The following is a 22,096-nucleotide window of genomic DNA, read 5'->3' on the forward strand; positions in this document are numbered from 1 at the left end:
AAGTGGAATATATTTCAGTCAAAAAGTCAGCAAACATGTTAGCACACTTAAAAATGTGAACTACTGCTCTGAAAAATTTTCGCCAACATGCTGTAATTCCAAAGGGCACAAATGCCACTGGTCAGACTGCTATGTATGCTATCAAGTGTCTCCTCACTGGAATAAAAGCATCCACTGTCTGCTGATTTATTCGGGAACTAAGGTATTCTCCAGTTCTCTAAGCAGTGCTCACCGTTGTTTCAATTCCAGCATCTTGAATACTCATATGTCAGGGAGATTCTGTAAGATCTGTCTCCAGGAAGCACAGGCTACCATGTGGGCATCAGAAGGAAGATTAGCAAGTGACTGAATCAGCTTCTTGACTATCGTTTTCAAACACTGGTGGGCAGCATTCAAATCTCTGTCAAACTGCTGTCCTTCAGTTTGTAGAGCCAAATGACTGCAGATGTTTCTAAACTCAACACTGTCCTGAAAGGAAGAGCAAATGCAAACAAGCAATTAGGGTATGGAGGACAGTCTTCACTCCCATCTTCTCTGATGACAGAATCTCAATTTTCCTCTCAGAGCATCATTCTCCTCCATTCTCAGCCCACATAGTTTGACCAACGCTAACCCTATTCCTCAACTCCAGGGGCAAGGTCAATCAGAGCACATCATCCCTCAGCCACTTCAACTGACCAGGGATGGGCAGATGACCTAAGATGGGTCAGTAAGCCACAGTCCCAGGAGATTGCTCAACTGGGAAAGAGAAGTTCTATTTAACTGGAGCTGTTGGAAAACATCTTGCCACCATAAGGAGAGAATTCAAATGAAAGTAAAGCCAACACATTAAAAAAAAAAAAAAAAAGTAGAAACGAGATTAAAAGAGACTGACTTCAATTACATTTTCTGAGCATGTCAGTCTAGCTGTGCTTGGACAATAAATCCCAGGATTTTTTAGCTATCTGAATCAATAAATATTTCTTTCTACTTAAGCCATTTGGAGTTGAATTTCTCATGCGTGCTAAGTTGCTTTAGTCATGTTCAACTCTTTGCAACTCTCTGGACTATAGCCTGCCAGGCTCCTCTGTCCATGGGATTCTCCAGGCAAGAATACTGGAGTGAATTTCTCGTATTTGTTCTTAAAAGAGCTTTGATGAATACACAGATAGACTCTGTTCCTTTTATTCCACAATTACTATCTTCAAGATTCCAAAAACAGGATTTGGTATTTAATGAAAATGGTCCCAAGAAATATTTGATGCAAATCTAGAAAGAGTTCACAAGTAGTTTTAAAGAATGAACTAATTAAATAGATCTTTAATTTTCAAATATTTCACATTCTAAAATCCATTGCATGTAAATGGTACACTGAAATTATTCCACATCAGAGATAATGTTTGCTATATGTTTTATTTTAAATACAGTTGACTCAAACAGCACAAGATTGAACTGCACAGGTACATTTATATACAGATTTTTTCCAATAAATGTGAACTACAGTACTAGAGGCTCAGATGGTAAAAGTCTGCCTGCAATGCAGGAGACCTGGATTCGACCCTGGGTCAGAAAGGGCCTCTGGAGAAGGGAATGGCTACCGACTCTAGTATTCTTGCCTGGAGAATTCCATGGACAGAGAAGCCTGGCAGGCCACAGTCCATGGGGTTGCCATGGCTGAGCAACTAACACTTTCACACTATCCATAGTTAGTTGAACCCATGGATTTGGAACCCTGGAGCTGGAGGGCCAGCTATAAAATCATACACAGATTTCTGACTGCTTGGAGGGCCAGCACTTCTAACCCTATCCTTCAAGATTCAAATGTACATGAAAACGACTTCCCCCAGACTTCTGGTTCTGTCACTTGGCACATACAGTTTCCCTATAAGGTCTTGCTACTAAATTCTAAGCAGTAGAACAAACATCCTTTCTGAGCTTGCAAGGGAGTAATGGAAATTTCCAAGGGCCAAGTATAAAAGAAAGGCAAATTACTTTAGCTGTGTGCCAATACCTATCAAGAAGAGAAAGCTGGTCTCTCTTGAGCTGGGTTTGGGGTAGAAGGTACAGTTGTCCTTATGAATGTGCGACGGCAGACCTGTACGATACAGTAGTTCCAGTTTGGAGTTGCCCTCTATACCATATACATGTTCTTAGAGCACTCATGCCAAGAAGTTAATTTAAAAATTGGAACTGGTCTGAAATATCCATGGACACATGGCAAAAGCAAACAAAAGCCTATTCCACAGAAACCTGTTCACAACCCATGCCCCACAATAGTACTGCCAGCAAGTCCATTGAAGACAAACTTAGAATATGAAATTTAAAGTACAGTCCACCCTGATATAGTATATATAATGCAGGGCAGAATTAGACTCCAAGAATTTCAGGCATAAATTACAAAATATATGTATCATGGTTAAACATATAAAAGAAAAAAGTCAGAAAAAAACTCCCAAGAAAAAACAAGCTTGAAAAAGAACCTAATCCCACTTCTAGAAATGTGTGACAATTATCACAGCAAATTAAAATACTCAATGGGAAACACATTAATAAACACAGCTGAGGAGAAGATTAGTAAAGTGGATGATAAGTTTGAGAAAATTATCCAGAATGCAAAATAAAGACTTGGAAAATATGAGAAGTTGACTGACATGGACGACAGAATGACAAAGTATGACAAATACATTTTCAGGCGAGATAAGAAAGAACAAGAGAGAAGTAGTGGTCAAAGAGAATAATGGATAAAAATTATCCCAAATTGATTCAAAATGTGAATCCTAAGATTCAGGAAACAAAACAAGCTTTGAGTAGAAAAAGTTAAATGAGATCCAAATCTAAACTCATTAAGGTAAAACTGCTCTTAAAAGCAACCATATAGGAAAAAGATGGCACTCAGTCTGGATAACCAAACAGCTAAGTTCCAGCCAACTTCTAAGCCACAAGAATTGAAGATAACAGAATAGAATAATATCCTCAAATAACTGTCGACCAAGATTTTTTTTTAATTCCACTGAACTACCATTTAAATATCAAGGCAAAATAAAGCACAAAAGGAGTTATCACAGTAGACATTCACTGTCAGATCTTCTTAAAGATATAATTCAGAACGAGGAAATTCAAAGAGATGTAAGACGCAACAGTGAACAAAGAAACTTAAAAACAGCATAAATCTAAAGATTTGGTTAATCAAGACAAAAATTTTAACAACTAACTTGGGTTTCACAAAAGCAAGATGGTTGTAAAACACTGAGGTACAGTCACACGTAGAATACAGTGGCGTTCTAAGGCATTGCATCATTGAAGACAAAAGTGGCAGAGGGGATCAATTTTAGGCTTGTTAAGTATGCCTGTGAAAAATGTAAGGATCATTGTTAAAAGGAGAGAAATACGAGGCCAGAAAAGTGGTGCCACACAGGACATGGCAAAAGTGTTCAGCTGCCCCTTCCCAGACCGAGTAAAGTACCTCAGGCTTTGAGGCCCCTTTCCTGTGGCTGCAGCAGACTTCGACCATGTCCAGAAGATAACAGTGCTGGAGTTTCTGTCCATGGGAAACCTTCTGTGGTATACAAATTTTTTTCAGGTATAGAAATAGTACCTAATATTTCAGAATCAGCAGAGGAAAAAGATATATCAAAACTTAATTGATCCTGCTGATAGAAGGTAAAAACGGAGAAATAAAGGATTCAAACATAAAGCAAGATGAATAGAAATCTAAAATGTGGCACAAATAAACCTATCTACAAAACAGAAACAGACTCAGCCATAGGGAAGAGACTTGTGGTTGCCAGGGTGGTGGGAGGCAGGGTAGAATGATGGTCTGGGAGTTTGGAGTTGGTAGATGCAAACCATTATATATAGGATGGATAAACAACAAGGTCCTACTGTAGAGCACAGGGAACTGAATCCTATATCCTGTGATAAACCATAATGGAAAAGAATATAGAAAAGAATGTATCTATGTGTAAAATTGAGTCATTTTGCTGTACAGCAGAGATTGGCTGCTGCTGCTGCTGCTAAGTCGCTTCAGTTGTGTCCGACTCTGTGCAACCCCAGAGATGGCAGCCCATCATTGCAAATCAGCTATACTCCAAATGAAAAAGTACCAAATAAGTCACTTTTTGAAATACAGTGATTCCCAGGTTGGATATTCAAATTTTATCTGAATGCTAAAAGCAAAACATTTAAAACTAAAAACATCCAAGACTGAAAGTAAATGGATACTAAATATATATCAAGCAAAGTTAAAGTAAATCCAGAAAAATCATTTTTAGAGAGAAAATAAACTGCAACATGGACTATTGCCCAAGAAGACAGTTACTTGTGTGTGTCTAATATGATAACCTCAACTTACACTCAATCCACAGACATAAAGACTAATTTTAACTCATCTTTCTCAGAAACTGATCAGACAACAGGACATTCAGCCTAGAGAGTAAAGACTGAAAATCTTTTCTAATCATAAGCTTGGTCTAATGGAGACAAGCAAATATACTTTATTCTCAAACATCTATGGATTACTTATGAAAGATGAAAGTGAAAGTCGCTCAGTTGTGTCCGACTCTTTGCCACCCCATGGACAGTCCATGGAATTCTCCAGGCCAGAATACTGGAGTGGGTAGCCTTTCCCTTCTCCAAGGGATCTTCCCAATCCAGGAATTGAACCAGGGTTTCCTGCATTGCAGGCAGATTCTTTACCAACTGAGCTATGAGAGAAGCCCTATGACATTATAGTAATGCCACAAAACAAATCTCGATATCAAAGGTTATATCATTCAAATCAGAAAGGAAAAAATGAGAAACCAATAATATAGATAATCTTCCCCAAACAAGTATGACTTAAAAATCCACTTCTAAATAACTCATGGGTCAGTGAAAAAAATAATTGAAACTTTAAAATGCTCTATTTGTTGTTGTTCTTCAGTTGCTAAGTCCTGACCAACTCTTTGCAACCCCATGAACTTCAGCATGCCAGGCTTTCCTGTCCTTCACTGTCTTCCAGAGTCTTGCACAAACTCACATGCATTGAGTTGGTGATGCCATCCAACCATCTCATCCTCTGTTGCCCACTTCTCCTCTTGCCCTGAATCTTTCCCAGCATCAGGGTCTTTTCCATTGAACTGGCTCTTCACATCGATGGCCAAAATATTGAAGCTTCAGCATCAATCTTTCCAATGAATATTCAGGGTTGATTTCCTTTAGGATTGATTGGTCTGATGTCCTTGCTGTCCAAGGGACTCTCAAGAGTCTTCTCCAGCACCACAGTTCGAAACATCAATTCTTGGGCGCTCAGCCTCCTTTATAGTTCAGCTCTCACATCTGCACATGATTACTGGAAAAACCATAGTTCTGACTAGATGGGCCTTTGTTGGCAAAGTGATCTCTCTGTTTCTTAATATGCTATCTAGGTTGGGCATAGCTTTTCCTCCAAGCAAGTGTCTTCTAATTTCATGGCTGCAGTCACCATCCGCAGTGATTTTGGAGCCAAAGAAAATAGTCTGTCAACTGTTTCCATTGTTTCCCCATCTATTTGTCATGAAGTGATGATGGGACTGGATGCCATGATCTTAGTTTCTTGAATGCTGAGTTTTAAGCCAACTTTTTCACTCTGCTCTTTCACCTTCAAGAGGCAGTTTAGTTCCTCATTGCTTCCTGCCATTATAGTGGTATCATCTGCATATCTGAGGTTGTTGATATTTCTTCTGGCAATCTTGATATCAGCTTGTGAGTCATCTAGCCCAGCAATTAGCGTGATGTATTCTGCATAAAAGTTAAATAAGCAGGGTGATAATATATAGCCTTGATTTACTCCTTTCCGTACTGAACAATTATGGAAATACCATATTACAATTTGTGGGATGTAGCTCTGATGATAAAAGCATAGACTTAAATGTTTACAGAAGTAAAGAATAACCACTTAACCAATGAAAATCCATGAGCTATGGATTCAAGGCAATAACTTAAGAGAAACAGATAATAATTTTAAAAAAAATCCTAAAAGTTGAACAGAGTTTGACAAGGAGCTAGTTTTTTTTTTTTCTAATTCTGTGTAAAAAGGGAAGCTATTCTTCTCCCTAATAAAAACTCTCTCGGTTGGGTGAGAAGAACCTGGGTTTCTGGCAAAGTGTTTACTAGAAAACATTCTCCAAGAAACAAAACAAATGTCCATTCATTCAATTCAGCAGACAACAGCAGCAGGACTCCATGTGAGCTAACACACCACAGTCGCCTTCTGGGAGTATTCACAGGTTACCACCCTTCTAGAGTGCTTTTCTCCTTAAAGCATTCTTGTTTCCCTGCCTTTGTGTGTTGCTTATTTATTTCTGCTCCGAAGGTATTAAGGGGCCCTGTAGATAACCTGTCCCGCAGGTTTTGGAGTAACGTATATTGCTGGAGCATGTTGCTTGGAAATGAGAAACCAGAGGGAAAAAATGACTCTGGACTGCTTTCCCAAGATCCACATCAAGGCAAATTGTCCACTTGCTTTATAGAAGTAATCCAACTCTGAGTACAAAGTGGAAGGATCAAAGACAACATGCAAAAAGAAATTTAAAATAGAAGGAACCACCAAAATGTGTGCTGACGTGTGCCTATTAGCCAGTCTGCAAAGGCATTCATCACCCAGAGAAGATTAAAATGCCTTTAAAAACATATTTGTAGGCTGAAAATCTGAAGCCAATTTCACATTTACTGTAAAGAATCAAAGAAGGCATCTTTAGGGAAAATTATACATACAATAAAATTCCACTGCTGAGCTATACTGGTCCCTGAGGCCCTAGGTAAACTTCAGATCTCTGGCGAGCTTTGCAAAGTCTCTTTATTTTACTATTTTAGTACAGTATTTCCATTTAATCCTTTTTCAAATATATTAACAGTCAAAGAAAACAAATTAATAGGAATAGGCTTTCCATGGGACTCTTAAGCCAAGGAAGGGAAAAATAAAACAGGTGGTTGCTTCCCTTCCTTTCTGGAAGGTCTGAAGGCCAACTATGGATCCAACAACCGTGACCTCCAACCCAACCTCTCCTGCAGAAGGTAGGGGCCGCCAGTGACAGCCTTAAAGCAACAGCATATAAAATGGCACATGGGTTTTCAGTAGAAATTCACATGATCAATACTGGTGATGATTTCACTTATGGTGCTTTCCACTCAACGACAGAAGGCATCCTCCCAGCAGCTTTTATTTAGCAAGTTCCAGATGCTTCCAGAAATGATGTAATATCCTACACGGTGCTTTGAGCGCTTTGCCAGAATTAGAACACGATGGTGGCTGAGCAATCTAAAAGCAGGTTTTGGAACATCTAAAGCCTTGTGTAATCTCAGATTTTGGATATGAAATGTATTGATTGCTACAGTGGTCCAAATCGATGGCCAGCACTTCCATTTTAAAATGAGTTGAGATAATCTCTCATGACTCAACTAATCTACTGGGAAAATGGCCTCAGTCTGTTTGCCTGTTAATAAATCTGTTAAATTTATTTCAAATGTGTACCTAGCCTCTAATACATGACTTATTACTACACTGGATAAAAGGCAATAAGACATGGCACTTGACCTCTAAAGAGCTTATAACTTAGTAGAAGGAATCACACACATACAGCATATCTCCCAATGTCCAATGAAATGTGATGAGGGAGGGATATGGTATAAAAAAAAAAAACCAAAAACATAAAAACCCAGTCCTACAGAAGAACAGACATTTATAGACTCATGATCTAAACATTGTACACAGTTCATTCTGTGGGGGAATGCTTTCAATAGCATACTGATGTGTGGTTGCCCAAAAGTTGCAAGATGCACAAGATGAGAAAGTTGTGGAGATAGTCTGAACAAAAATGTGAATGTACTTAACACTACCCTTAAAACAGTAAATTTCACTTTGGGGTTTTTTTTTTTCTACTACAATTAAAAAAAAAAATAGTGGTTGAGACTATCAGGTTACTGCCAGCCTTTGTAGAAGGGAGTGGAAATTTGGATGAGGCATCAGCGAAATGGTAGGTGAGAAGGACTGTACAGTTGCTATAAGAGGGATGGTGTTGGGGGAAGCAATATTTGACTCTTAGAGGAAAGAGATGGCCCAGAATTAGAATGAATGATACTGTTACTGAAAGGTCTGGCTGCTCACTGCTCAAAAGCCAATAAACAGGCCAGACTGGTGGGAAGGAAAGTCTGCTTTATTTCAGACGCCGGCAACTGGGGTGGGGAGGGTGGCAGACATCTGTCCAAAGGCCAACTCCCCCCACTGCACCCCTCCGCATTGGCAACCAGTGTGCAGGAGCTTTTATAGATAGTAGTGGGGAGGGGGCTACATGCAGGAACAGCACCATCAGCTCTGACAGTCATCTTCAAATTGGTCATCAGTGGTCTGACCAGCATTATGTTGGTTATCTAGGTACAGTTATTCTTCAGTTCCAGGGTCCACTTGTTCCCATTTCTTTGCAGTCAGTTCTCGGAACTGTGGCAGCTCATGTCCTGAGTACAATCTGGTCATCACGTAGTTAACTTATCCACCTCGTGTTTAGTATTTATGAGACAGCTCACAGGATATGGCTCAGAATATTATCTATAGCCCTTGAGAAAGAACTAAAGGTCCTTGAATATTGTTACTAACTACATTATTATTATTTAGTCTCCTTTGACTGTTTTTTATTTGTTTCCATGTTTCTCTTTTCTCTGATTAAATTTATTCTTTGACTAAAATTTTCCATAGACAAAAGGCAAGCAAAGGTCGGGGGCCAGTGCGGGGGGGGTGGAGGCAAGGACCGTAGAGTCCTGCTCAATTTCAATACCAGCAAAAACCTGGAGCCAAGTTGGGCCTGGGACTGGGAGATCAGTCTGAAAAACCAACAGAGCATCATGTTACCTATTCAGAATAAGCTGGTGCAGAAAGCCTTGAATGCCAGTCAAGTCCCTGGAACTTCTGAGCATGGCACACCAGCATTTGAAGAACACTTGTCAAGCCTATGAGCCTGAGCACCTATTAGGTGCCAGGCTCCAAGCGAGGCTCCTTATATACCATATTTCACTCAGCCCTCACAATCATCCAGGAATTAGAGATGAAAAGAAATGCTGTTTGGAGAAATTAAATGACATCCCTAAATAGCACAGCAAATAAGTGGCAGAGCTGAAATCTACCTCTCTCTCAAAACTCAAGTGTTCATCAAAGACTCACCCCACATCAGAGACTGGGCCAGATGCCAGGGTGACAGACAGCAGAGCTCACCATCCAGTGCGGGAGATGGACCAGTGAACAGGAGGGAGAGAGCTGCAGATGCCACCCTGGGGTGAACAGGGACACCATGGAAGCCAGCTAGGAGCACCCAACTAGCTTTAAGGGAGGAACAAAAATGTCTCCTTGTGAACTGTTACATGTTTCTTTTCCGGCTATATTCATGCTGTTTTTCTTAAGGTTAACTAAGCGTTACGAAGCTCAAACTGGCGGTGATCATATCCAAACTGAAGACTGTCCCATTGGTCCTGCCCTCTTCTCTGCAACATATTTGAGACGGCTTGGTTATCTGGAAAGGAATCAAGGCATGGAAGCTTCCACGGCCCATGTAAAGCCAGCTCCTAGCTAATCAGAGACCTCCTAGCCAGAGCTCTCCCTTCCTCCACTCTATTCTCTCCCACCCAGTGTCAGGGAGGTCTCTTACAAAATCCACCCCACATGTGCTTTTCTGCATCATACACTGTGTTTATTAGGAATGCACACGTCTGGAACCTTTGACAACTGAAAATGCACCTGCAAAGTTCAAAAAGGGAAGAAAAGCTAAGCTCCTTTTTAGCTTTTGACTGAAAATAAACACTCCCATCGAAACCAAAGGCTTGAAAGCAGAAAGAATCTGGCAACAGGAGTCAGTTTCAAAGCTTGTTTTCTGAAACCAACACCAATGGATAATAAAGTCAAAAATAAAAAATGACTTTATAGGTTCTATAATACAGATAACTTTTAAACAATACACAAAGAAGGTTTTTTTTTTACCCCCCTCCACCACATCACCTTCAAAATCATGTCTAGATCTTCACAAACTATAAATCAATTCATATTCCCTTCACCTCTGGCTTTAAGATAAGTTGGTTCTTTTCAAAACAGTCCTGTCTTGAGCTACTTGCTCTTACAATGGTCTCCACAAGCTTGTTTCTTCTCACATTTTCCCTCCCACTCTCCCCAATGCCTAGCATCTTCTGCCAAGAGTATTAATGAAAGAGCTTTTCCCCAGCTCTCTGTGATAAGGCCTGACCTTAGTGAACTTTGGCCTGGACAGCAGACCACTCTCCACTAAAGCTGCCCAGGGGCTGGCCCTTCAGGGGAACACAGATCCTCCCCTGGACCCATCAGAGTACTCCATGCTGGATACGCACGTAAAGTGGGACTGTCGTTTCTCTATTTTAGAGGGATGTTATGAAAACCACACTATCAGGAACAGTATACTACAAATTGCCCCAGCTGCTCTTCGTTCATTGGTATCTGGCTTTAAACCACAAATTCACAGGGCCCAGAACAGTCATCAGTTGCCTAAACTCAAGGTCAATCTCAAGTAGATATGCAACTGCGTATTAATAAAACACCCAATGAAGAACCACGGTATCTGCCAGTCACCATAAAAAGCCTATCGTCCACAGGAAATTAAACATTTTTACTTGTGGTGTACCCAGTGTAAACGCTCACAAGTAACTATGGTGCCTTATGCATTTGCTTTGGGTACGGTACCATTTTCATTAGGAAAGTCCAGTGAAAAGCACTTTGTGATGCATACAAGCACTCGATTCAAGTGCATTCACAAGGCAGACCCCAAAATTGTAAAATAAAGCACAGCAGCATTTCCACAAGACATTACACATTTAAGTATTTAGTTTTGTTTTAGGGCCATCTTGCAATATCTTTCCCCAAATGTTGATTTCGGAAAGATTTTACGTCCTGGTTTTCATATCATTTACCTTATAAGGAAAGACAAAGCCACAACGAAGCTACTTCTAGGGTTGTTACTGAGCCTTTTCCTGACATAGACATGCAATTTTGTCCCAAATAAAGAGCACTCCCCTGGCCATGGCTACTAATAATATAACCATGAGAACTTAATTATTCAATAGGAATATTAGAAATTTGTAAAGATGCCATTCTCAAATTTGCAGAAACTGGCTTTATTAACCAATATTTATGGGGGAAAAAAGCATTCATCATCAATGTCTTCCTCTGGGTAACTCAATATTCACATGGAATTTGCAAAGAGCCTTAGCAATGACTGTGAAGCCAAAGCCAACGGTTTTACAACCACTACCCTTGCTCTGTGGAATGAGAAAACCAGCTCAGACCACTGAATGTGACGAAATTATTGGTACCAGAATTAGTTAGTTGAATTCATAGGCAAGTTGAGCTCATAGGCAAGTGAGCAAAGGCAGGCAGGGAAGTTTTTCTGCCTCCAAAAGCTGGCATCAGCCATAGTTTCCATGAAACTTGCTTCAGAACGGAACTCTTGGAAACCATAAATGTCTTCAGCTATCAAAGGAAGATAGACAAAACTCAATCAGAGTGATTTCATGATTGGCTGAGTTAACAGTCTCTATGGGTTGGTCACTTTTAGCAGTTTTAAAAATCCTGGACTGGCTTCCTTCTGGTACTCCACACATTTCTAGGCTCCCTTTGGATGGACAGTATTAAAGCCTCTGTGCTAGTATTACTAGTTTGACAATGATTTCCCACATTTATCTGGGCTTTTTGTCACTATGTAAGGTAACCATGAGAACTTCCTTAGTGGCTCCGTGGTAAAGAATCCTTCGGCAATGCAGGAAACACAGGTTCGATCCCTGGTCTGGGAAGATACCCTGGAGAAGGAAACGGCAGCCCACTCTAGTATTCTCACCTGGAGAATCCTACAGACAGAGGAGCCTGGTGGGCTACAGTCCATGGGGTTGCAAAAAGTCAGACACGACTTAGTGAGTAAAAAACAGCAAAGGTGACCATGATTTAAGGAGACACAAGTCATTCCATGTTACGGACTGAATTGCCTCTCACCAAAATGCATATGTTCAAAAGCTAACTTGCAATTTGACTCGATTCAGAGATAAGATCTTTAGGAAGATAATTAAAGTTAAACTAGGCCACACCCCTAATCCAGTAGGATTAGTGTCCCTACAATAGTAGTAAGAGACCTACGAGATATCTTGCTCTATGCACAGAGGAAAGACCACAGGACGACACAGTGAGAAGGTGGCCGTCTACAAGCCAGGAAGAGAAACATCCCAGAAACCAATCTTGCTCTTAGACTTCCCAACCTCCAGAACAGTGAGAAAATAAATGGCTATAGTTTAAGCCACCCAGTCTGTGGCATTTTGTTATGGCAACCCAAGCTAAGATACTCAGGTTACAGCTTGACTATTGTGACCCAAGCAGTGTGCAGACACATGGCAGGTATGGCCGTGCCCTCTCAACTGTGCATGCTTATGTATTTGATTTCAGTGTGATGGTCACCACACGCCCATGAGCTAGCACTGTGAAAAGAAAGTGAAAGTGAAGTCGCTCAGTTGTGTCCGACTCTTTGCAACCCCATGGACTGCCTACCAGGCTCCTCCATCCATGGGATTTTCCAGGCAAGAATGCTGGAGTGGGTTGCCATTGCCTTCTTCAGGAGATCTTCCTGACCCAGGGATTGAACCCGGGTCTCTCGCATTGGAGGCACACACTTTATCATCTGAGCCACCAGGGAAGTCCAGCACTGTGACTGGTATCAATGGAAAGAGTCAGACAAAGCCACGTTTGAATAATGGGCTACTACTTCTTGAGCAAAGCTCTAAATTCCTCTGAGCCTCAGTTTCCTCCCATGCTAAATTTTTATCAAACTGGTTAACTCCATCTTCTCCACCAAATTTAACAAGACTCAGTTTTGTTAAGCATTTTTCATCCACCATGAAAAGACTCGCTTCACGTTTTGTTTTGTTTTGTTTTTCGCATGAATTTGATGATTTCTTCCCTGGTGGCTCAGCAGTAAAGAATCCACCTGCCAATGCAGGAGATGCGGGTTCACTCCCTGAATCGGGAAAATCCCCCCAGAGAAGGAAATAGCAACCCACTCCAGTATTCTTGCCTGGAGAATCCCATGGACAAAGGAGCCTGGTGGACTATACAGTCCCTGGGGTTGCAAAGAGTTGGACATGACTTAGTGACTAAATAACAACAACATACTCAAAAGGAATATGAAGTGTTGGCTTCTTAAAGAAAAGAGTAAACTACTATAAGGATATGTATTATTACTGTGGTGAGGGTTTCTCTCCATTCATGCCCAGAAATTTCAGTCCCTTAATTGTGGTGGTTTGATAGGCGAGTCACCCGTGGTCACATCTCTCAGTCAGTCATCGGCCATGGACTAATGCTGACCTCTGAAAAGTCACTTCCTGGAAATGCCTTTGGGTCATTCTGTTTTTGTCAACAACCTCAGAAAAGTAAAGACAGAGTTTATGAGTCAGATCCATCAATATCAAAAATGAAATACAATAATAAATAGTCAATAAAGACTCCTGAAGAAGATTGAGGCATCGGTCTCTTAATAATAATACTAATAAAAGTTCAAAAGTATTGCAGTTTACCATGAACAGCCAGTAGCTAAGACTTTGTATGCATTATCTCAATAACCTTGATAGGTCAAATACCACTGTTCCCACTTTACAGGTGAGGAGACTGAAGCACAAGAAGGCTAAATGACTTGGCCAAGAGTCTGCAGCAGGAAGCAGCAGAGCAGGTTTGAAATGCTCCGTGGGACCAGGTCGCTGTGTTGTTCCTCTTCCTCCTTTCTGTGGCAAGTAACACTGTGGGAGGGATCTGATGTTGGGGAAATTTCCACACACTTTTAAGTGACACACAAGTGTTGTTTCCTTTCGCACAAATCCTCCTGAAGCCATTCTGGTCTATAAAATCAACCTTCATGGTCTTAATTTAAAAATATAGAAGACACGCATCCAAATCACTTGAGTCAACACTAATAATAATGATGTCAAGTCTGTATAACCAGCACCCCCCTCCCCCAAAGACAAACTGCTATGTCCTTGAGTCTAAGTGCTTTGTAATCATTACCCTACAATCCAAACTGAGATACTGCCTTCTCTCCTGACAATAAACCAAGCAAAATTTCAAGATGCTAGCCAGGAGACAAATCATCCAGAAAAACCACTTCTCTCTCTTCTGAAAGCTCTGGCTGTTCTCAGGAGCCCTGAAACTCATTATTCCCCTGAAAGTGAACAGCAGAGTCCAGTTTGCAAGCAAGTTGAGATCCCTTGTTCCTAATGAGGACTCTGGATGCCTCTAAAAACACTGGCAAACATGCACCCAGAAGTCTGCATGTTTGCTTGCAATGGAGAAGAAAGGGACCAGGACTCCAGGGGTTGGGGGAGTGAGGGATGATTTGAGCATATTTATGAATTAAGGGAACTGGCAGAGGGAACACACTGGAAAATACAAGGTGAGAGGAGAGAATTGAAAGAAAAAAGTCCAGGGGAAAGTCTAGAGGAAAGATTTGCTCCAGCACTTAAGAGAAAGAATTTATCTGGGGGGTGGGCAAGGGTGGGAACCACACAGTGTATCTTTATTAGAGGCAAGAAAGAAGATAATTGGAAATGAAATCTTTTAGGTAAAATGAAAGATATTTGTGTCAGATGGCCTCAATTTTCTAGAAAAGGAGTGAGAGGGCTGGGGTTTGGATGAAGAAAGTTTGCAGAGAGTAGAAAATGTTTAGGACAAAAAGTCAAGTAGAGAGGGTTAAAAGGATTACCAAGTAGAAGTGACAGCTGTGTTAACCTCATGTCATGAGCTGTAGTCCAGAACAGAGGGCGGCCTTGCTATTAAGCTGGGTCAGGTCCTCCGACAATGGTTTTCTGGCCTGACCTTGCCTCTGTGATTTATCAGGGTCCTCTCTTCAGTCATTTCAACAGCTGCCTTTTTGCCTGCAAGATAATCCAAGGTCCTTAGCATGACCCAGAGGCTTTTTGCATCTGACCCCACCTAACTCTCCAGCATTTTTTTTTTTTTTTTGCCTTCTGCCATACTGAACTAATTTTAGTTCCCCCAAAGCCCTAGGTGCTTTCATTGCTTCTGGGCCTGAAATCCCACAGCTCCTCAGAACTGTTTTTTTCCTTTAATGCTTGGAGAGTAAACATTCTTTTTTAAAAAAAAAAAAAAAAAAAAAAAAAAAAAAACCTCCTCCAAGAAGCCTTTCTAGATCACCTAATGTAAAACTGATCACTCAGCTTTTCCTTTTGTCAACCCACCTGTGCCCTGTATAGGTTCCTGGCATGACAGAGTACTTCATGTTTCGTTAATTCTAAGGTGCATGTTTTTTCACATTTCAAAAATCTCTGAAGTGAGGCTATGTCTTATATTTGATAGTGTGTCACAGTTTAATTGGTAGGATTATTATTATTATTATTATTTCTCAGTGGTACCAAAAAGTGCATCTTACCTCAAGAGCACTGGTAAAATGCAGCTTCGTTTTTAAAAACGTTTTAGAATGAAGCAGTGATTCGCATCTGGAGGTGATCTCGTTTTCCCTCCCAGCACACACACTTCAGCAATATTTGGTTCTGTCCACTAGTGGGGAGGGTATGCTGCTGGCAGCTACTGGGTAGAGGCAGAGGATGCCCAGACCCTGCCCCCCAACCCCCCCCCCCCCCACACACACACACAAAGAATCATCCTGCCCAAAACATCAGCAGTGTGAAAGTTGAGAAACCCTAGTTTAGGGTGACAATATTTATTCGGGTATATGCTATGCTTTATTATATTTGATTTTAAATCAATCTTCTAATATATATCAATGTTTTCCAAACGTTGGCTTGTAGAGCAAGAACAGCAACTCTTGAAAAATACCCTTTCTTCATCACCCCTCCCCCATGTCCCTCCACTAGACTCCCCAGAGAATGAATGAAGCAATATTAGGGATCAAAACTGGAAGGCCAGAGGGTCTAAAAGAGATCTGTGACCTTAAACAAATTAGGAGAGTTAATAGCAAGGCCAAGACTGGATCCCAGACCCCCAGATTTCCCTGCTGCCACACAACCTGGGAGGCAGGCCGCTCTGCTCTCTGCCTAAGTTGGCTAACAGTTTGGTACCTTAAGAGGAAACCTGTGCCCTTCAAATATGAGCAGCACGACTTAGCAGGAGTTTAGCCTGAGTACTCACGCTTCAACACCCAGCACCCACGCCACTCTGGTGCTACTTTATGAGAATTTAGGTTGACTCTGTAAGGCCCCCTGAGCTCCGTGGGGAATTGGATTTATGCAAAAATAACTGCGATTCATAAGTGTGAAGGAACTTAAAATACATGTAGGTGATTTCGTCATACAAACGGCAGAGCGAACGGAACACGTGTATTTGAGGCTGTAGGAGAGCGGTTATTAATTTGGAAGGAGAGCAGGCAGAGCCTTCCTCCACGCCCAGAAGCTGCACGTGTGAAAAGAGCCTCGCACTGGAGCTGGAAGCTGATTCATGTGAGCGAGGGAGGGGTCCCGGAGGAAAGTTTTGGCAAAGCCTTTCCGTGTCTCCGTGCTGCAGTCAGGTGGGCCCCGATTGCCCACTCCCCCGAGCACCACCTTCCTCCTTCCCACTCCGAAGGCTGGATCACTCTGGGGGAGGCTCCACTCTGGATCCTGTGGCCCAGCTTCGTGTCCGCCAATCCCCTCTCCACCTTGCGCCGCCGCAAGCCAGGCTCACCTTCAGGCGGATGGGGAAGGACCGCTCCTGCGGAGGGGGCCCAGGAGCATCTGTCTGCTCCACTCTGACCAGCTCCGAGGGCCAGCGAGCTGCGTGTCGCCATCCGAGCCAGGATGCAGGGCCCGCGGCCCCCGGGGAAGGGCAGCAGTTCCGCGCCCCCTTTGGCACCTCGCACAGCTTCCACCTCGGCGGAGCTCGCCTGCGCCCTCGGACCCCAGATTCCTGATCCCCCGGCTCCCGCCCTCCTCTTCCCGCCCTCTCCTGGGCCCTGCCAGCCCTGGGCCTGAGCGACACGCCGGGGTGGTGGGCACGTGGTCTAGGTCATGCGGGCTCCCTGGGGCGCCCGGACGGTCCCCTGAGCCCCCCTCCTGCTGCAGCAGCTAAAGGGTGTGCAGAGCCACCATCTGAGGGCCGGTGGAGACCTCTGAGGGCACGGGGCTGGCCCTCGCCTCCGCCGCCGGCTCGTTGCGCTCCACCCGGGCAGGTGCAGCCGCGAGCGATGGAGGCGGGGGCGCGTGGGGTCGCTGGGGTCATTTTCCCAGCCCGCCGCTCCTCCGCCTCCCGGCCTCTCGGCATGTGGGGCCCGCCCCGCCTCGCGCCCGAGGTCAGCGACCCGCGCTGGCCCCAGCATTCGGTTCGAGTCCGAATGGGCTTGTTCCGACGAGACTGCCTGAAGTCCTGCTCCCCCCCCCCCCCCCGTGCGCTTGAAAACCGGCCAGATGCTGCGCGCTGGTTCGCCCCCTCTCCTGCCGTTTTGTGCGGAGGCATCTATCCAGGGATACTCTGCCCCCGTCTCCTTTGAAGAAGGCCTACCTGAGACCCTTTGGGGGCTGTGATGGGGGTGCACGAGTTAAAGACCCACCAGGAAACGAAAAGTGTGCAGGACCAGAGAAAAACTCATGAAACCAAGACGGTGCTTGATCCCCCTCCCACCCTTTCACAACCCTAGAGGAATTTTCAGGGACTTCGTGAAGTAGCCTTCAAGGCCTCTATCCCCCAACACAGAAGAAGGACTGTGTATCTTCTCAGGCCCCTTGTGCTGGAAGGGCCTGACTGCCGAGGGCAAAGTTGCCTCAGGGCGCAGCCAGGCCTGCTCGCATAGCAACTGGGGAAGCAAGGGCTTGGCACTGCCTAGATGAAGAGCCTCAGTGTTTTTCTGTGAAACTCCCGAAGGACTTAGGCAGCAGAGTTTGAAGCTAAATCCTTTTACCAGCCATGAACCCAGGACAGCTGTACAAATAGTTGCTGGTTTTAATTAAACCTAACTTCAGCTACTTCCTTAACTTAGGAAAAAGGACTGGCAAATTTATGCTTTGATAAATTGGAAACTATTGGTGTGTGATTACACTTTAAAAAAAAAAAAGACATTTGAGGGAACTGGTAGGGAGGACTGTCTCAGAGCAGAGTGGTTTCCACTCTTTTCTTGCATGGGAAACAGTTTAGAATCTAAATTTTAAATGACCCCACAACCAAGTAAAATGGGACAAGGGTGCAGGCTCATGGCAGACAAGTAGACCCTAGCAGACCCAGAGGATGGGGTTTCATTCTTCCTTTAGAAGGAAAAGTCCATCTTTGAGGCTGTGAAGTAAGATCCGGGGAGGCCCTTGCATGGGAAAGTTTCTCCAGGGAGTCCATTAATCTAGAAGTGTGGTCATCAGAGATACAGGGAGGGATTGGGGGTCCTTGAAGGTCTCTTTAACTCTGGGATAATATGACCCCATATAATCCTCCCAACTCTCCAGTGAAGGTTCCTTCTCATTCTCAGTATTTTCTTTGCCTATGAAAACAAATCTGAATGCCAAGGTAAAGAAAACCTTTCAAAAAAAGAAAAGTGTGTTCACACTAATTATAACTCAGTGAAAATGCATGTCTGTGCATTGACAGAGAGGAAATTACTTTGGAGGGAAGTAAATAGTTTAAAGTTGATTAGATTCTCTTGAAGTTACTTAAGTTCATAATGAAAAAGAGAGAAATTCTTCTTTACGTTTTTTTTTTTTTTAATCCTCAAACATTGAACTACATTAGTTCCCAGAGACTTAACTGGGAATAACAAAAACTAACCCCTAATTTTCACAGAGCATGTCAGGTCTCCAGGGGTGCTCCTCTTTCCAGATACGCTGGAAATCCTAGTGGACCCACTGTTCCACTATCAAATGACTGACTGTGAAAGCTTCTTGACAGATAGAATTCCAGCCAACTGCAGAATTGAAATCACCCAATGCAGACTGACCTGAGGCCCCAGTGTTCAAGATACCAGGCTGACTCTGAGAGCCATAACACCAACTGAATCGCCGGAGGTAAGAGAGATGGGACCAGAAAACCATGGGGCCTGGCATAGGGTGATACATGAGGCTTCCTTAGCTGCCAATGTTTTCTGGTATCCATTAGAGAGCACTGGATTATCTAGAAATTCAAAGCTTTGTCTGTCTTGGCCATGACACCTTTTCCTTTGCCATGACCTTAAAATGGCTGATGATATGAGGCCCCAACTGAGGAAAAGGATCCATAAACTATTGAGGTGAGTCCATAGCAGAGCAGATCTACTTTTGATCTAAAACACTTCCAAAGTTATATATGCTGGGCTACCAGACCAGGTAACTAATTACACAGTTCCTACTCACTGTAAAAACAATTTAAGGCCACTGGACAATAAAAGTCACATCCAAAAGGATGAAGGACTGGACACTTGGTGTTTTTGCTTCACAGTATCTATTTCACTATTTTATATAAACCATACTCTAATTTCCCAGCAGCTAGTCTTTCTCCTCTGGGCTCAGTCCATCTCATCAGGTGGGATGAACCCATTCCATACAAGTGGGCTGGAGCATCTAGGCTGAGGCCAACCACACATCAATCCGAGTTCCCACTCTGAATGGTCAGGAATGGGCACATGACATAACAGGAGCCAAAGACAGTATCATTTAGAACGCTTTCAGCTGAAAGTACCATATAAGAGAGAATAATGGAACTGGAATAAAGTCCAGGCCAAAAGATGAAACCGCAAAAAAGATGAATTCCCCTGTAACAAGAAAGCTCCATATAAAATAGTTTAATCAATAAGTTACTGTCTCAGATCAAGTAGTCTTCAGGAGTGTCAGATATCCAGGGGTCCTCCTCTTTCCCGAAATACTGGAACTCCAACTTTCTGAGGCTGGCACTCCTAATATCAAATGACTGACTACATCACATCCTTGTGGATGTGAAGCCAAGACGTAATTTCTGGAGCTTCTGCAGCCGTCTTGTAAGTCTGAGGACAGAGTCTGCCTGTGAATGAGCAACACTAAAGACAGCAAAGCCAAGAGATCTGGAGAGAGAGACTTGTGGTCTTATAACACCATCTGAGCCCCATATTGTGCTGCATAAGAAGAGAGCCCCATCTCTGAGCTTTTCAGTGATTTGTTGCGTTGCTCAGTCATGTCCAACTCTTTGCAAACCCATGGACTGCAACACACCAGACTTCCCTGTCCTTTGACATCTACTGGAACTTTCTCAGACTCTTGTCCATTGAGCTGGTGATGCCATCCAACCATCTCATCCACTGTCATCCCCTTCTCCTCCTGCCTTCAATCTTGCCCAGCATCAAGGTCTTTTTTAATGAGTTGTTTCTCCACATCAGGTGGCCAAAGTATTGGAGCTTCAGCTTCAGCCTCAGTCCTTTGAGTGAATATCCAGTCCTTTAGGATGGACTGGTTGGATCTCCTTGCAGTCCAAAGAACTCTCAAGAGTCTTCTCCAATGCCACTTTAAAAGCATTAATCTTCGGCACTCAGCCTTCTTTATGGTCCAACTCACACATCCATATATGGTTACTGGAAAAACCTTGGCTTTGACTATAGGGACCTTTGTCAGCAAAGTAAGGTCTCTGCTTTTTAATATCTGTGCTGTCTAGACTTGTCATAGCTTTTCTTCCAAGGAGCAAGTGTCTTTTAATTTCATGGGAGGCTTCCCATGTGGCACTAGTGGTAAAAAACAACAACAACAACAACAACAACCCATCTGCCAATGCAGGAGACATAAGAGACTTGGGTTCGATCCCTGGGTTGGGAAGATCCCCTGGAGAAGGGCATGGCAACCCACTCCAGTATTCTTGCCTGGAAAATCCCAAGGACAGAGGAGCCTGGAGGGCTATAGTCCATGGGGTGGCACAGAGTCCGACATGACTGAAACGACTTAGCAGCAAGGGGGAGATAGGAAGAAGCAATGTTTAATTAGATTGCAGCTATATGGCCCCAGCTCTTTTTTTTCAGTTATACAAACCACTGAAATCTCTTTTTGCTTGAATTTGCTTTAGGTTAGTTTACTGCCTCTTGCCGCAGAAAGTCACAACTGAAGCAAACTGCTTGAACTATATTATAGGGTAGATAAGTTAATGGAGTGATCCTAGGATCCAGTGTTTCTTGGGCAAAACCCTGCTAAAAGGTCCCTCCAGCCATTTCCAGCAATGCTGATTCATTTACCTCATCTCTATACTACCTCAACAGTTGTGGGGAAAGATAATCTGAACAACTCTGGTCATTCCTAAAGACAGACAAGAGCATTGGAAAATGACTAGTGGAGACATTCATGACTCATGATGATGTGGGATGGAAAAGGGAACAGAATAGAAAAACTCAGTGAAGTAATAAGCATTTTTCTACCCATTAATAGACAAGGTTGAGGGTTGTTAGGTAAATGAGTATTCTGATGCTTCTTTTATTACAAAGGTTCTTTTTCCACATGAACAACAGATATGATCCCTTATGTGGAACCATGAGGAAGCCAGGCACAGTGAGAACAGAAGGGAGCTGGAAGAAGGTGCTGCTATGTGGAGCCTTTCTCAAAGGCCTTGGCAGAGCCCAGATACATCTGAGCCCTCCTTATATACTTTGGCAGTTTTCTCCAAAAGGGATCCAAGAAAATTCCAGAAATGGGGCCGTTAACCTTCAACACACTTCAGTGGAGTTCATATGTGGGGGCAAAACAAAACGTGTCCAAAAGAGACCAAAGAGTTATTATTCTTGAATGAAAATCATGATTGAGGAGAAACAGATGCTTTAGCGATATACCAAGATATGAAAATGTACTATAAAAGAGAAAACAATGGAACTAGGAAAAAAATGGGAGCCCAAAGAAGAAAGAGCAAAAAAGATCAAATTCCCTTTTTAAACACACAATTGTAATGTTTGAATATGCCAAGTCATAAAAATGCGCATGCGATTCTAACTTTGGCCTAAACATTTGATTTAAAAAAAAAAAAAAATGCAGTCCTGCCACGAAACCTCTGAGTTGCCAAAAACAATTGTTTACACAGGGCAGTGTGTTTTCGGGACGTCTTATATGTGCTGCCTGCCCAGGCCCTGTTAAGCTGGTGAAACTAAGTGAAGCGTAGTAAAACTAAGTGTAGAAAAATAGGGAAGTCTAGCAAAAGGAGGGAAAAGAGAAGTCA

At 42.9% G+C, this 22,096-nt stretch overlaps 1 protein-coding gene across 1 annotated transcript; it reads right to left on the bottom strand.

The window, feature by feature from the left end:
• Positions 1–261: 261 nt before the first annotated feature.
• DLEU7 (deleted in lymphocytic leukemia 7) lies at positions 262–17,076 on the bottom strand. Its single transcript, XM_052650366.1, is given in 4 exon segments — positions 262–468; positions 16,673–16,751; positions 16,753–16,880; positions 16,882–17,076. Coding segments are annotated over 4 exon segments (609 nt in total).
• Between the last annotated feature and the right edge of the window lie 5,020 nt (positions 17,077–22,096).

Source organism: Budorcas taxicolor, chromosome 12 (genome assembly GCF_023091745.1).
Source record: "Budorcas taxicolor isolate Tak-1 chromosome 12, Takin1.1, whole genome shotgun sequence".
NCBI classification, from domain to species: Eukaryota; Metazoa; Chordata; class Mammalia; order Artiodactyla; family Bovidae; genus Budorcas; species Budorcas taxicolor.